The sequence below is a fragment of the Mobula hypostoma genome, chromosome 25 (assembly GCF_963921235.1).
Source record: "Mobula hypostoma chromosome 25, sMobHyp1.1, whole genome shotgun sequence".
Lineage (NCBI taxonomy): Eukaryota > Metazoa > Chordata > Chondrichthyes > Myliobatiformes > Myliobatidae > Mobula > Mobula hypostoma.
In genome coordinates this window covers 43,944,776-43,962,188 of record NC_086121.1, presented here as the reverse complement: position 1 = coordinate 43,962,188, position 17,413 = coordinate 43,944,776, and the positions used below count along the sequence as shown (strand labels likewise).

The 17,413-nt window shown below is 39.9% G+C and overlaps 1 protein-coding gene across 1 annotated transcript in view; it reads right to left on the bottom strand.

The window, feature by feature from the left end:
• LOC134337691 (uncharacterized) overlaps positions 1-10,955 on the bottom strand; it is a 34,440-nt gene extending 23,485 nt beyond the window's left edge. The window contains exons 1-12 of the mRNA XM_063032883.1: positions 10,898-10,955; positions 8,676-8,853; positions 8,473-8,570; positions 8,095-8,118; positions 5,873-6,050; positions 5,670-5,767; positions 5,292-5,315; positions 3,070-3,247; positions 2,867-2,964; positions 2,489-2,512; positions 267-444; positions 64-161 (exon numbers count right to left, since the gene is read on the bottom strand). Coding sequence (XP_062888953.1) covers positions 64-161; positions 267-444; positions 2,489-2,512; positions 2,867-2,964; positions 3,070-3,247; positions 5,292-5,315; positions 5,670-5,767; positions 5,873-6,050; positions 8,095-8,118; positions 8,473-8,570; positions 8,676-8,853; positions 10,898-10,955 — 1,234 coding nt within the window. The remainder of the gene's footprint in view (positions 1-63; positions 162-266; positions 445-2,488; positions 2,513-2,866; positions 2,965-3,069; positions 3,248-5,291; positions 5,316-5,669; positions 5,768-5,872; positions 6,051-8,094; positions 8,119-8,472; positions 8,571-8,675; positions 8,854-10,897) is intronic.
• Between the last annotated feature and the right edge of the window lie 6,458 nt (positions 10,956-17,413).

Genomic DNA, 17,413 nt, shown 5'->3' with positions numbered 1-17,413 from the left:
TTACATCTGCTGGCCGTCCAAAAGATATGTCAAAAAACAGGTATCAATTCATGCCATACTTACAGAATGATTCAGGGCAGGTGAATCGTATTCTGTAATCTTGGCAGCTCTGATTACGTTGTAAGCCGTTCACACAAAAGAATCCAGAAGCAACATTGCACCTGTAGACCATAGTGCAAGAAATGGTGAAGTCATTGCTCAAGCTATTCATGTTGGCTAGAATGAAATGATATTTGTGAAACAGCATGAGCAGCTTTGTTACGTACGGTTGAATAATCTGTCCGGTTTGTGAGGCTGGAACTCCTGAAGTTGTCTCCACTTCACAGGCGATTGGATGAACACAGATGCGGTTGGGATATTCATTTCGTAAAAGGTTAAGAACTTCGTAATCTCCCTGTCCGGATGGATTATCACGGTCAAACCACTGGGTTTTGCAGGTGCTGACTGAAGACGAGAAACAAGAAAAAACATAAATAATCAACAGAAATTCTGGTGCTACTCATCTTTTGACTTTCTCGAGTACAGCATGCAACAAAATATCATATCACAATGTATGACATCACCCTGCATATGAGATTCCGGTTGTCACTGATTTGCGGACTGCTGACCACTTTGCTATCCCTTGATGTCCCATTCTGGCTGATGTCAACAAGAATTACCCGTCTGTAACAGATCTCCTCCTTATCCCATCACAAAGGCCACCACCTACATTTCTCTCAACAAACCTCCAGCATTAGAAATTACCAGTAGATCACCAGAATCAGGATTGTCAGAGACTCCCAAATTCTTCTCCATATGTTTTTGCAAATCTTTCGAGCATTATCTGCTTCTGCAATCAGGTATCTTTTCTTTCTGAATATCCCTGTATACAGTGTGTCTCATCAACCAGTATTTGTGAGAAGTACAAATTCTGCTGCTTTCCCTTCATTTGAGCTGAACCGTTATCCATAACTCTCTCAGTGGCAAGTGCACTGTAAATGGTGACAAGTTATATCTTCTTTGGACCTAAACTTGACCTGCAGTCTTTTGCATTGTAGTAGCAAGTAAAGGATTTTTTCCCCTGAAAAATGTATTTTTTACATGGTTGCAGCTGGGGCTGTGATTTTGAGGAACTTGTAATTGATCGTGGATGAACATAACAGACTTATGGTGCTGAAAGTTGTTAAGTCCTTCTCAATTGTAATAGTCTTGTGTCTCAGCATTCATGAAGTCTGTCTCTGCGCTCACAATGCTCCACGTCCATCTGTTTGGTAAATATCCATCCAAAGTTCCATTAACGTTCCACCTCCTTTTAAACTTGAGTGACTTTAAACATTGCCCACGAATCACTTCTTTTTAACATTTGGAAGAAATGCTTTTGATTTTCCTTCATCCTCTCACCAAGAATATTTCCTGGCCACTTTGAGACCTGCTGTCTCCCAATTATATTTCTACCCTGCTTCCTTCATATTCCCATCTGTTTGCAGCATCGAAACGTTTAAGTGTGGTCACTGTTATTTGACTGAAAGTACAATGATTCATCGAAGGTCCGCAAAGTTCCCATTCTTGTCTTTCTTCCTCACTCGAAAATTTTGGTCCTAATCTCTGATGAGTTGTCTTCAAAAAGCCTGTATCCTTCAGATATGGACTAACCCAAAGAGAACTCATGCAAATCTTCAATGTTCAGCTGCTCTCTCGTGCCTCTGGCACCGGCCTTCACCTATTTTCTCACTTTCACCCAAAACCAATCTTCCCCTGAAAGCTGTCGTCAGAAGTAACCAAAATCCGTTAACAGCTGAGGTAGATTTTATCAGAGACAATTGATACAATCTAAGACCATAAGGCTTTTTGTTCATGTTTACTTAATTTGTTTGACTGCTGCATTGGCACTTTTAAAAGATTGCTAACACAAGAGGTTTAGTACATCATCTCTTTGAGTGATGCTAAACTCAATTTGGAATGTGGTGCTAGCTGGTGCACTGATCAACCTGCCATCTTTGTTATTACTATCTTTTTGCATTTTGAATGTTATCTGTACCTGTGAAACGACTATTGTCGCTATGTCCAAATGAAGCATGTTCCAATGACTATACCTCTTCCTAGAGATGCTGCCTGGCCTGCTGCGTTCACCAGCAATCTTTATGCGTGTTGCATGAAGCATGTTGCACTTGGTTTCACAATGCCATGCGGACAATTATTTCACTCAGCAGTCTGTTGAAGTTGTCCACTTGCAGAGGTGGATAGGTTAAGAATAGAGCATGAGAATTTAGTGCACTTTTCCGATTCCTATGCCAGAATGAATTAGAAGGGGAAGGAGAATATGAATTGGAAGATTTATATTTGTCTATTTCATTCAGAAAGTTTGACTAATGACCGTAGTTTTGTAGTGATGTAGCTGCGTATCCTGTTGATTAATATGAAGTAGCACTGAAAACAGACGTGATGTGTTAAGAAGAGGTTGGACTGTCATCAAAGGTTGCATAATTTAGAATAGCAAGTTGTTACTTACCGGGAACTGGAGTAGGTGCAGTACCTAAAAGTAAAAAGAGAACAATTCGTTCAGTCATAACTTGAAATGCACTGACAATTATTGAAGATCCAGCATCATCCTGCCAAACTGCAGTGAATTCCAGACATCCCACAGTGAGCTCAACGGTCCCCTCAGGAACCTCTCACCAATAGAGTGGTGAGACATCCTTGCTCCAAAAGGACTGTCAAATCAGGAATGTTCAAGGTTGGTTTGACGGGAAATTTTGTAGAAAGGACGTCAGGGTATCTTGCAGTCGCAAGAAAGTTGCAGAGTGAATGATCGACTCTGAACACATTACATCTGCTGGCCGTCCAAAAGATATGTCAAAAAACAGGTATCAATTCATGCCATACTTACAGAATGATTCAGGGCAGGTGAATCGTATTCTGTAATCTTGGCAGCTCTGATTACGTTGTAAGCCGTTCACACAAAAGAATCCAGAAGCAACATTGCACCTGTAGACCATAGTGCAAGAAATGGTGAAGTCATTGCTCAAGCTATTCATGTTGGCTAGAATGAAATGATATTTGTGAAACAGCATGAGCAGCTTTGTTACGTACGGTTGAATAATCTGTCCGGTTTGTGAGGCTGGAACTCCTGAAGTTGTCTCCACTTCACAGGCGATTGGATGAACACAGATGCGGTTGGGATATTCATTTCGTAAAAGGTTAAGAACTTCGTAATCTCCCTGTCCGGATGGATTATCACGGTCAAACCACTGGGTTTTGCAGGTGCTGACTGAAGATGAGAAACAAGAAAAAACATAAATAATCAACAGAAATTCTGGTGCTACTCATCTTTTGACTTTCTCGAGTACAGCATGCAACAAAATATCATATCACAATGTATGACATCACCCTGCATATGAGATTCCGGTTGTCACTGATTTGCGGACTGCTGACCACTTTGCTATCCCTTGATGTCCCATTCTGGCTGATGTCAACAAGAATTACCCGTCTGTAACAGATCTCCTCCTTATCCCATCACAAAGGCCACCACCTACATTTCTCTCAACAAACCTCCAGCATTAGAAATTACCAGTAGATCACCAGAATCAGGATTGTCAGAGACTCCCAAATTCTTCTCCATATGTTTTTGCAAATCTTTCGAGCATTATCTGCTTCTGCAATCAGGTATCTTTTCTTTCTGAATATCCCTGTATACAGTGTGTCTCATCAACCAGTATTTGTGAGAAGTACAAATTCTGCTGCTTTCCCTTCATTTGAGCTGAACCGTTATCCATAACTCTCTCAGTGGCAAGTGCACTGTAAATGGTGACAAGTTATATCTTCTTTGGACCTAAACTTGACCTGCAGTCTTTTGCATTGTAGTAGCAAGTAAAGGATTTTTTCCCCTGAAAAATGTATTTTTTACATGGTTGCAGCTGGGGCTGTGATTTTGAGGAACTTGTAATTGATCGTGGATGAACATAACAGACTTATGGTGCTGAAAGTTGTTAAGTCCTTCTCAATTGTAATAGTCTTGTGTCTCAGCATTCATGAAGTCTGTCTCTGCGCTCACAATGCTCCACGTCCATCTGTTTGGTAAATATCCATCCAAAGTTCCATTAACGTTCCACCTCCTTTTAAACTTGAGTGACTTTAAACATTGCCCACGAATCACTTCTTTTTAACATTTGGAAGAAATGCTTTTGATTTTCCTTCATCCTCTCACCAAGAATATTTCCTGGCCACTTTGAGACCTGCTGTCTCCCAATTATATTTCTACCCTGCTTCCTTCATATTCCCATCTGTTTGCAGCATCGAAACGTTTAAGTGTGGTCACTGTTATTTGACTGAAAGTACAATGATTCATCGAAGGTCCGCAAAGTTCCCATTCTTGTCTTTCTTCCTCACTCGAAAATTTTGGTCCTAATCTCTGATGAGTTGTCTTCAAAAAGCCTGTATCCTTCAGATATGGACTAACCCAAAGAGAACTCATGCAAATCTTCAATGTTCAGCTGCTTTCTCGTGCCTCTGGCACCGGCCTTCACCTATTTTCTCACTTTCACCCAAGACCAATCTTCCCCTGAAAGCTGTCGTCAGAAGTAACCAAAATCCGTTAACAGCTGAGGTAGATTTTATCAGAGACAATTGATACAATCTAAGACCATAAGGCTTTTTGTTCATGTTTACTTAATTTGTTTGACTGCTGCATTGGCACTTTTAAAAGATTGCTAACACAAGAGGTTTAGTACATCATCTCTTTGAGTGATGCTAAACTCAATTTGGAATGTGGTGCTAGCTGGTGCACTGATCAACCTGCCATCTTTGTTATTACTATCTTTTTGCATTTTGAATGTTATCTGTACCTGTGAAACGACTATTGTCGCTATGTCCAAATGAAGCATGTTCCAACGACTATACCTCTTCCTAGAGATGCTGCCTGGCCTGCTGCGTTCACCAGCAATCTTTATGCGTGTTGCATGAAGCATGTTGCACTTGGTTTCACAATGCCATGCGGACAATTATTTCACTCAGCAGTCTGTTGAAGTTGTCCACTTGCAGAGGTGGATAGGTTAAGAATAGAGCATGAGAATTTAGTGCACTTTTCCGATTCCTATGCCAGAATGAATTAGAAGGGGAAGGAGAATATGAATTGGAAGATTTATATTTGTCTATTTCATTCAGAAAGTTTGACTAATGACCGTAGTTTTGTAGTGATGTAGCTGCGTATCCTGTTGATTAATATGAAGTAGCACTGAAAACAGACGTGATGTGTTAAGAAGAGGTTGGACTGTCATCAAAGGTTGCATAATTTAGAATAGCAAGTTGTTACTTACCGGGAACTGGAGTAGGTGCAGTACCTAAAAGTAAAAAGAGAACAATTCGTTCAGTCATAACTTGAAATGCACTGACAATTATTGAAGATCCAGCATCATCCTGCCAAACTGCAGTGAATTCCAGACATCCCACAGTGAGCTCAACGGTCCCCTCAGGAACCTCTCACCAATAGAGTGGTGAGACATCCTTGCTCCAAAAGGACTGTCAAATCAGGAATGTTCAAGGTTGGTTTGACGGGAAATTTTGTAGAAAGGACGTCAGGGTATCTTGCAGTCGCAAGAAAGTTGCAGAGTGAATGATCGACTCTGAACACATTACATCTGCTGGCCGTCCAAAAGATATGTCAAAAAACAGGTATCAATTCATGCCATACTTACAGAATGATTCAGGGCAGGTGAATCGTATTCTGTAATCTTGGCAGCTCTGATTACGTTGTAAGCCGTTCACACAAAAGAATCCAGAAGCAACATTGCACCTGTAGACCATAGTGCAAGAAATGGTGAAGTCATTGCTCAAGCTATTCATGTTGGCTAGAATGAAATGATATTTGTGAAACAGCATGAGCAGCTTTGTTACGTACGGTTGAATAATCTGTCCGGTTTGTGAGGCTGGAACTCCTGAAGTTGTCTCCACTTCACAGGCGATTGGATGAACACAGATGCGGTTGGGATATTCATTTCGTAAAAGGTTAAGAACTTCGTAATCTCCCTGTCCGGATGGATTATCACGGTCAAACCACTGGGTTTTGCAGGTGCTGACTGAAGACGAGAAACAAGAAAAAACATAAATAATCAACAGAAATTCTGGTGCTACTCATCTTTTGACTTTCTCGAGTACAGCATGCAACAAAATATCATATCACAATGTATGACATCACCCTGCATATGAGATTCCGGTTGTCACTGATTTGCGGACTGCTGACCACTTTGCTATCCCTTGATGTCCCATTCTGGCTGATGTCAACAAGAATTACCCGTCTGTAACAGATCTCCTCCTTATCCCATCACAAAGGCCACCACCTACATTTCTCTCAACAAACCTCCAGCATTAGAAATTACCAGTAGATCACCAGAATCAGGATTGTCAGAGACTCCCAAATTCTTCTCCATATGTTTTTGCAAATCTTTCGAGCATTATCTGCTTCTGCAATCAGGTATCTTTTCTTTCTGAATATCCCTGTATACAGTGTGTCTCATCAACCAGTATTTGTGAGAAGTACAAATTCTGCTGCTTTCCCTTCATTTGAGCTGAACCGTTATCCATAACTCTCTCAGTGGCAAGTGCACTGTAAATGGTGACAAGTTATATCTTCTTTGGACCTAAACTTGACCTGCAGTCTTTTGCATTGTAGTAGCAAGTAAAGGATTTTTTCCCCTGAAAAATGTATTTTTTACATGGTTGCAGCTGGGGCTGTGATTTTGAGGAACTTGTAATTGATCGTGGATGAACATAACAGACTTATGGTGCTGAAAGTTGTTAAGTCCTTCTCAATTGTAATAGTCTTGTGTCTCAGCATTCATGAAGTCTGTCTCTGCGCTCACAATGCTCCACGTCCATCTGTTTGGTAAATATCCATCCAAAGTTCCATTAACGTTCCACCTCCTTTTAAACTTGAGTGACTTTAAACATTGCCCACGAATCACTTCTTTTTAACATTTGGAAGAAATGCTTTTGATTTTCCTTCATCCTCTCACCAAGAATATTTCCTGGCCACTTTGAGACCTGCTGTCTCCCAATTATATTTCTACCCTGCTTCCTTCATATTCCCATCTGTTTGCAGCATCGAAACGTTTAAGTGTGGTCACTGTTATTTGACTGAAAGTACAATGATTCATCGAAGGTCCGCAAAGTTCCCATTCTTGTCTTTCTTCCTCACTCGAAAATTTTGGTCCTAATCTCTGATGAGTTGTCTTCAAAAAGCCTGTATCCTTCAGATATGGACTAACCCAAAGAGAACTCATGCAAATCTTCAATGTTCAGCTGCTCTCTCGTGCCTCTGGCACCGGCCTTCACCTATTTTCTCACTTTCACCCAAAACCAATCTTCCCCTGAAAGCTGTCGTCAGAAGTAACCAAAATCCGTTAACAGCTGAGGTAGATTTTATCAGAGACAATTGATACAATCTAAGACCATAAGGCTTTTTGTTCATGTTTACTTAATTTGTTTGACTGCTGCATTGGCACTTTTAAAAGATTGCTAACACAAGAGGTTTAGTACATCATCTCTTTGAGTGATGCTAAACTCAATTTGGAATGTGGTGCTAGCTGGTGCACTGATCAACCTGCCATCTTTGTTATTACTATCTTTTTGCATTTTGAATGTTATCTGTACCTGTGAAACGACTATTGTCGCTATGTCCAAATGAAGCATGTTCCAATGACTATACCTCTTCCTAGAGATGCTGCCTGGCCTGCTGCGTTCACCAGCAATCTTTATGCGTGTTGCATGAAGCATGTTGCACTTGGTTTCACAATGCCATGCGGACAATTATTTCACTCAGCAGTCTGTTGAAGTTGTCCACTTGCAGAGGTGGATAGGTTAAGAATAGAGCATGAGAATTTAGTGCACTTTTCCGATTCCTATGCCAGAATGAATTAGAAGGGGAAGGAGAATATGAATTGGAAGATTTATATTTGTCTATTTCATTCAGAAAGTTTGACTAATGACCGTAGTTTTGTAGTGATGTAGCTGCGTATCCTGTTGATTAATATGAAGTAGCACTGAAAACAGACGTGATGTGTTAAGAAGAGGTTGGACTGTCATCAAAGGTTGCATAATTTAGAATAGCAAGTTGTTACTTACCGGGAACTGGAGTAGGTGCAGTACCTAAAAGTAAAAAGAGAACAATTCGTTCAGTCATAACTTGAAATGCACTGACAATTATTGAAGATCCAGCATCATCCTGCCAAACTGCAGTGAATTCCAGACATCCCACAGTGAGCTCAACGGTCCCCTCAGGAACCTCTCACCAATAGAGTGGTGAGACATCCTTGCTCCAAAAGGACTGTCAAATCAGGAATGTTCAAGGTTGGTTTGACGGGAAATTTTGTAGAAAGGACGTCAGGGTATCTTGCAGTCGCAAGAAAGTTGCAGAGTGAATGATCGACTCTGAACACATTACATCTGCTGGCCGTCCAAAAGATATGTCAAAAAACAGGTATCAATTCATGCCATACTTACAGAATGATTCAGGGCAGGTGAATCGTATTCTGTAATCTTGGCAGCTCTGATTACGTTGTAAGCCGTTCACACAAAAGAATCCAGAAGCAACATTGCACCTGTAGACCATAGTGCAAGAAATGGTGAAGTCATTGCTCAAGCTATTCATGTTGGCTAGAATGAAATGATATTTGTGAAACAGCATGAGCAGCTTTGTTACGTACGGTTGAATAATCTGTCCGGTTTGTGAGGCTGGAACTCCTGAAGTTGTCTCCACTTCACAGGCGATTGGATGAACACAGATGCGGTTGGGATATTCATTTCGTAAAAGGTTAAGAACTTCGTAATCTCCCTGTCCGGATGGATTATCACGGTCAAACCACTGGGTTTTGCAGGTGCTGACTGAAGACGAGAAACAAGAAAAAACATAAATAATCAACAGAAATTCTGGTGCTACTCATCTTTTGACTTTCTCGAGTACAGCATGCAACAAAATATCATATCACAATGTATGACATCACCCTGCATATGAGATTCCGGTTGTCACTGATTTGCGGACTGCTGACCACTTTGCTATCCCTTGATGTCCCATTCTGGCTGATGTCAACAAGAATTACCCGTCTGTAACAGATCTCCTCCTTATCCCATCACAAAGGCCACCACCTACATTTCTCTCAACAAACCTCCAGCATTAGAAATTACCAGTAGATCACCAGAATCAGGATTGTCAGAGACTCCCAAATTCTTCTCCATATGTTTTTGCAAATCTTTCGAGCATTATCTGCTTCTGCAATCAGGTATCTTTTCTTTCTGAATATCCCTGTATACAGTGTGTCTCATCAACCAGTATTTGTGAGAAGTACAAATTCTGCTGCTTTCCCTTCATTTGAGCTGAACCGTTATCCATAACTCTCTCAGTGGCAAGTGCACTGTAAATGGTGACAAGTTATATCTTCTTTGGACCTAAACTTGACCTGCAGTCTTTTGCATTGTAGTAGCAAGTAAAGGATTTTTTCCCCTGAAAAATGTATTTTTTACATGGTTGCAGCTGGGGCTGTGATTTTGAGGAACTTGTAATTGATCGTGGATGAACATAACAGACTTATGGTGCTGAAAGTTGTTAAGTCCTTCTCAATTGTAATAGTCTTGTGTCTCAGCATTCATGAAGTCTGTCTCTGCGCTCACAATGCTCCACGTCCATCTGTTTGGTAAATATCCATCCAAAGTTCCATTAACGTTCCACCTCCTTTTAAACTTGAGTGACTTTAAACATTGCCCACGAATCACTTCTTTTTAACATTTGGAAGAAATGCTTTTGATTTTCCTTCATCCTCTCACCAAGAATATTTCCTGGCCACTTTGAGACCTGCTGTCTCCCAATTATATTTCTACCCTGCTTCCTTCATATTCCCATCTGTTTGCAGCATCGAAACGTTTAAGTGTGGTCACTGTTATTTGACTGAAAGTACAATGATTCATCGAAGGTCCGCAAAGTTCCCATTCTTGTCTTTCTTCCTCACTCGAAAATTTTGGTCCTAATCTCTGATGAGTTGTCTTCAAAAAGCCTGTATCCTTCAGATATGGACTAACCCAAAGAGAACTCATGCAAATCTTCAATGTTCAGCTGCTCTCTCGTGCCTCTGGCACCGGCCTTCACCTATTTTCTCACTTTCACCCAAGACCAATCTTCCCCTGAAAGCTGTCGTCAGAAGTAACCAAAATCCGTTAACAGCTGAGGTAGATTTTATCAGAGACAATTGATACAATCTAAGACCATAAGGCTTTTTGTTCATGTTTACTTAATTTGTTTGACTGCTGCATTGGCACTTTTAAAAGATTGCTAACACAAGAGGTTTAGTACATCATCTCTTTGAGTGATGCTAAACTCAATTTGGAATGTGGTGCTAGCTGGTGCACTGATCAACCTGCCATCTTTGTTATTACTATCTTTTTGCATTTTGAATGTTATCTGTACCTGTGAAACGACTATTGTCGCTATGTCCAAATGAAGCATGTTCCAACGACTATACCTCTTCCTAGAGATGCTGCCTGGCCTGCTGCGTTCACCAGCAATCTTTATGCGTGTTGCATGAAGCATGTTGCACTTGGTTTCACAATGCCATGCGGACAATTATTTCACTCAGCAGTCTGTTGAAGTTGTCCACTTGCAGAGGTGGATAGGTTAAGAATAGAGCATGAGAATTTAGTGCACTTTTCCGATTCCTATGCCAGAATGAATTAGAAGGGGAAGGAGAATATGAATTGGAAGATTTATATTTGTCTATTTCATTCAGAAAGTTTGACTAATGACCGTAGTTTTGTAGTGATGTAGCTGCGTATCCTGTTGATTAATATGAAGTAGCACTGAAAACAGACGTGATGTGTTAAGAAGAGGTTGGACTGTCATCAAAGGTTGCATAATTTAGAATAGCAAGTTGTTACTTACCGGGAACTGGAGTAGGTGCAGTACCTAAAAGTAAAAAGAGAACAATTCGTTCAGTCATAACTTGAAATGCACTGACAATTATTGAAGATCCAGCATCATCCTGCCAAACTGCAGTGAATTCCAGACATCCCACAGTGAGCTCAACGGTCCCCTCAGGAACCTCTCACCAATAGAGTGGTGAGACATCCTTGCTCCAAAAGGACTGTGAAAAATGTATTTTTTACATGGTTGCAGCTGGGGCTGTGATTTTGAGGAACTTGTAATTGATCGTGGATGAACATAACAGACTTATGGTGCTGAAAGTTGTTAAGTCCTTCTCAATTGTAATAGTCTTGTGTCTCAGCATTCATGAAGTCTGTCTCTGCGCTCACAATGCTCCACGTCCATCTGTTTGGTAAATATCCATCCAAAGTTCCATTAACGTTCCACCTCCTTTCAATCTTGAGTGACATTATACAATGTCCACCAATCGCTTCTTTGTAACATTTGGAAGAAATGCTTCGGATTTTCCTTCATCCTTCTCACCAAGAATATTTCCTGGGCACTTTGAGACTTGCTGACTCCCAATTATGTTTCTACCCTGCTTCCTTCATATTCCGATCTGTTTGCAGCATCGAAACCTTTAAGTGTGCTCACTGCTCTTTGACTGAATGTACAATGATTCGTCTAGGGTCCACAAAATTCCCATTCTTGTCTTTCTTCCTCACCGGAAAATTTTGTTCTGAATTTCTGATTTGCAAAACATCCCTTAGGATTTTCCTTAAACCTTCTGATCAAGGATATTTCCTGGCTTCTTTCAACCCTCCTGACTCCCAATTATGTTCTTACTCTGCTTCGTTAATATTACGATCTGCCTGCAGCAACGATACTTTTGCATTTACTCTTCTGATGTGGACTAACCTATAGCTATTCTTTAATGTCCAGCTTCTTCATCATGCTTCTGTCCCTAGTTTTTCATTTTCTCCCGAGATCAATCTTCCCCTGAAACCTGTTATCAGAAGTATCCCAATCTATGAGATTTGTGAACAGCTGACGCGGAATTTATCAGCGACAATAGACAGAATCTGAGACCATTAGGCTTTTGCTTGACGTTGACTTGCGGTTATTACCTGCTTCACTGGCACTTCTAACAGACTGTTGATGAAGAGATTGAATTCTTCATCTCTTCAGTTGTCACTGAACTCAGTTTTGAATGTGGTGCTATCTGGCATACTGATCAACCTGTCCTCTTTGGCATTACAGTGTTTTTGCATATTAAGTGATATCCATCCCTCTCAAAAGGACTTTTGTCGAGATGTCCAGATGAAGTATGTTGCTCTTGCTATCACAATGCAATAGCTTTAGGACAGAGCAGGATAAGCCACTGTATCATTTCGATTCCTTTGCTGAAATGATGCAGGAAGGGAAATGCAATACAAATTGTCATAATAATATGTGTCAAAGTTTGCACTATTTCGAATAGCAAGTTGGTACTTACCGGGAACTTCAGTAGTTGCAGACCGGAAAGTAAAAAGAAAACAATTCATTTAGTTATAATTTGAAATTCACTGACAAGTTTTAAAGGTCAACCATCATCAATTCAAAATACAGCTCAGAACAGTAAATTGCAGACCAAGTAATACTCACTTAACTGATATATGTCTCCATTTCCATGAATGCGATTAACACCCCATTACATGAATAGGACTTACGTCCACACTAGACCGGATAATTTTGAAAACGCCGGTTTCGAGTAAAAACGACAGGCGTCCACACGAGGCGCTTTTCAAAATATCTCTGTCCTCATTAAAACAGATGTTTGGGCGAATCTACTCCTACTGGGTATGCGCAGACACATCTACAGAAAACAAGCGAAGAGGAAACGGTATAATATTTACTTTTCCGCGGCGGTGTTGTGCTATTTCCATTGGTCAGAAACTAGCGTACCAACAACAGCAGTGAAAGAAAGTTTTCAACAATGTCTTCGAGGAATACAAAGAAAACCTCCATTGGAAAAAGCAGACTGGAATTCTTCATTTAGACAGACAGTGAAGTCGAGCTGTTTCTGCGAGTTACAAATGACTGCAAAGCCAGCAAAGCAGTGGAGAACGTGGAGATGTTTAACTCCAAACAAGCTATTAACGTAGACAATAAAGTAAACAACACATGCATGAAGCTGTTGTTTCGTAACCGGCAACAATGAATATTAATCGAGACAGGTTTTATAAAAACAACCAAACATTTATTAAACACATATAAACGATAAGGAAAAAAAAAACAAAGGAAAACTTTAACCGGAGGTTTACAGGTACGCAGTTGTTCACCAGCTCGCCACTCGGCTCTGGTTCTTAAAGCGATATAGTCAGATATAGTTCTTAAAGCGATAACTTCAAAAGTCCAACAGTTTTACGCATTCAATTGGGAGAGACTTCTCTGGAGAACGATTTCTTCACCGACGCACCTTTACTGCCGGTTCTGTCCACAGGATTCCCTCTAAAAAAAAATTTTTGGTCTCTTGAAGAACAAAAATTTAACAATTTATACAAAAAAAATACAAAGGTATATAATTTACAAAATACACAATATATACAATCTTATCTTTCACCCCTTTACAAACTAATGTACAGTAGGAGTGTTACAAATGATAAAATATCACTCCAAAAAAAACAAATTTTCATTGTACATTTAACATGTAGACAAACAGTCAGCGATCACATTATCTTTACCCTTGATATGAGTGATCAAAATATTGTACTCCTATAACATTAGACTCCAATTTAACAATCTTCTATTTTTGTTTTTCATCTTACTTAAAAACACTAATGAATTGTGATTGGTATAAACTGTGAGTGGTTTATGCGTAGAACCAACATACACTTCAAAATGTTGCAAAGCTAAAACAAGAGATAACAATTCTTTTTCTATTGTTGAATAATTTCTTTGATGGGCGTTAGATTTCTTAGAAAAATAAGCAACCGGACGATCAACTTCATCACCATCATCTTTTTGAAGCAACGCTGCTCCTGCAGCTTCATCACTAGCATCTACAGCGAATGAAAATGGTTTTTCAAAGTCAGAAGATTTAAGTACAGGTTGACTACATATTATAGCTTTCAATTTATCAAATGCCTCCTGACAAGACTCTGTCCAAACAAACTTCTAATTTTTCTTCAAGAGATTAGTTAATGGAAGAGCAATGTTTGCAAAACCCTTACAAAAATGTTGTATATTTGGATTTTCAGAAGGCCTTTGACAAGGTGCCACACATGAGGCTTCTTAACAAGATAAGAGCCCATGGAATTATGGGAAAGTTACATACGTGGATAGGGCGTTGGCTGATTGGCAGGAAACAGAGAGTGGGAATAAAGGGATCCTATTCTGGTTGGCTGCCGGTTACCAGTGGTTTTCCACAGTGATCAGTGTTGGGGCCGCTTCTTTTTACATTGTAGATCAATGATTTAGATTATGGAATAGATGGCTTTGTGGCTAAGTTTACTAAAGATAGGTGGAGGGGTCGGTAGTGCTGAGGAAACGGAGAGTCTGCAGAGAGACTTGGATAGATTGGAAGAATGGGCAGAGAAGTGGCAAATGAAGTACAATGTTGGAAAGTGTATGGTTATGCACTTTGGCAGAAAAAATAAACGGGCAGACTATTATTTAAATGAGGAAAGAATTCAAAGTTCTGAGATGCAACGGAACTTGGGAGTCCTCGTACAGGATACCCTTAAAGTTAACCTCCAGGTTGAGTCAGTAGTGAAGAAGGCGAATGCAATGTTGGCATTCATTTCTAGAGGAATAGAGTATAGGAACAGGGATGTGATGTTGAGGCTCTATAAGGCGCTGGTGAGACCTCACTTGGAGTACTGTGGGCAGTTTTGGTCTCCTTATTTAAGAAAGGATGTGCTGATGTTGGAGAAGGTACAGAGAAGATTCACTAGAATGATTCTGGGAATGAGAGGGTTAACATATGAGGAACGTTTGTCCGCTCTTGGACTGTATTCCTTGGAGTTTAGAAGAATGAGGGGAGACCTTATAGAAACATTTCGAATGTTAAAAGGCATGGACAGAGTGGATGTGGCAAAGTTGTTTCCCATGATGGGGGAGTCTAGTACGAGAGGGCATGACTTAAAGATTGAAGGGCGTCCTTTCAGAACAGAAATGCGAAGCAATTTTTTTAGTCAGAGGGTGGTGAATCTATGGAATTTGTTGCCACGGGCAGCAGTGGAGGCCAAGTCATTGGGTGTATTTAAGGCAGAGATTGATAGGTATATGAGTAGCCAGGGCATCAAAGGTTATGGTGAGAAGGCAGGGGAGTGGGACTAAATAGGAGAAAATGGATCAGCTCATGATAAAATGGCGGAGCAGACTCGATGGGCTGAATGGCCTACTTCTGCTCCTTTGTCTTATGGTCTTATGCTCTAAAATTTTCTGTAATATCCCACCATACCCAAGAATCTTCTGAGGGTTTTTCTACCAGTGGGAGTGGGTACTTCCAAAATTGCCTGAACTTTTGCTTGAACAGGTGCTAATTTCCCCTGACCCACAACATAACCAAGGTAAGTCACAGTGGCATGACCAAATTCACTTTTGGATAAGTTAATAGCTAAGTTAGCTTTTGAAAGTCTCTCAAATAATTTCTCCACTGCCTCAATATGTACTTTCCACGTATTATTCCCTGTAACCAGATCATCAATATAGGCATCTGTATCTTTTAACCCATGAATCACACTATTAATCATCCTCTGAAAAGTATGGTGCATTCTTCACCCCAAATGGAAGAACATTATATTCATATAACCCAGATGGGGTTACAAATGCTGAAATCTCTCTACCTCTATCTGTCAATGGAACATACCAATAACAATTTAACAAATCAATTTTTGTAAGGAATTTGGCCTGTCCAACTTCATCCACACAATCATCTACTCTAGGAATTGGATATGCATCGGTCTTTGTCACAGCATTCACTTTTCTGCAATCCGTACAAAACCTAATACTATTGTCTGGTTTAGGCACCATAACACACAGCAAACTCCAATTCGAATTAGAATGTCTAATAATACCATTCTCTAACATGTACTTAATTTCCTGTTCGGCAATTCACATTTTTCCCTGTTCATTCGATATAGATGTTGTTTTATGGGTTTTGCATCTCCCACATCTGCATCATGTGTAGCTACGGTGGTTCTTCTAGGGACGTCTGGAAATAAATCTCCGTACTTAAAAATTAACTATTTCATCTGCTCTCTCTGTTCCAGCTGTAAATGAGCTAATTTTTCATCAATGTTTTCCAGAATTTTTGAATTTGGCAACCTGGCTGAAATAATGTTGGGTTTAAAATGAGTTTCAGATGAATCCTCTAGTAAGTTTTCATCAAGATCAGACTCATTATTAATCACAACAGTCATAGTAGCAACTTCTCTTTCATAATACGGCTCACCAAATACAGGAATTGGTTGCAGTGAGGCCACTGGAGTAACCTGATTAGGTTTACCAACAATTTGACATGTATGACATGTTCTACAAAATGTTGCCACATCTTGTCTTAAACTAGGCCAATAAAAATGTTTAGAAACTTTGTTCATAGTTTTCTTTACCCCTAAGTGAACACCAAAAGGAATACTATTAGCCATAGTCAAAATCTCATTTCCGTAAATTTTAGGATCAACAACCTGATGATTAACTTCCCATTCCTCACTAGCAAGAATTGTAGGCGATCTCCACTTTCTCATTAATACCCTCTTTTCAAAATAATATTCAACTGGTATTTTTCCAATTTCACTATCTGGAAGAGCTTGCTCTTTTAATTTAACTATCTCAGGATCCCTACCCTGCTCTGCCATCATCTCCTTCTGAGATAAAGACAAATCTTCCTGGTCAGACTTATCATCAAAATCCTGATCAAATAAGGTAGGTAAGAAAGTTTCTGATACATCCTCAAAATTCAAATCTTGATTTGAACTGTCATGGGTAACAACCACATCCTTTACATCAGTCTTGTTAGCCATAGCTCTTGTTACAACACAGGAAGAATCTGTGTTAGAATCCCTCTGTGGTTCCTCAGAATCAGGATTTATTGTCAAATGCACTTCAGGAAAAACTTGTCCGCCTGCTAAGTCATTCCCTAACAAAAGAGAAACATCATTCACAGGTAAACTGGATTGTTGTCCTACTTTAACAACCCCTGTAACTAATCCTGACCTTAAATTTACTCTATGTAAATGTACTGGCATAAGGGCACTCCCTACTCCTCTTATATAATTTACCTCACTAGTGTCAGACTCATCATTAAACCTTAACACACTATCTAATATTAGTGATTGTGAAGCTCCAGTATCTCTAAGTATCCTTATCTGTACTGCATTGGATCCTTCTTTCAAGGATACAAATCCTTCTGTTATAAAAGCTTCATATCCCTTCTCAACTTGGTTAGACTCTGACACATCTTCAGTAATATTTTCTAAACCCTGTGGTTTTACAGGTTTTCCAATATGCTGCACACAAGCATCTGGGGCCACTTCTTTCTCTTTCCGTTTC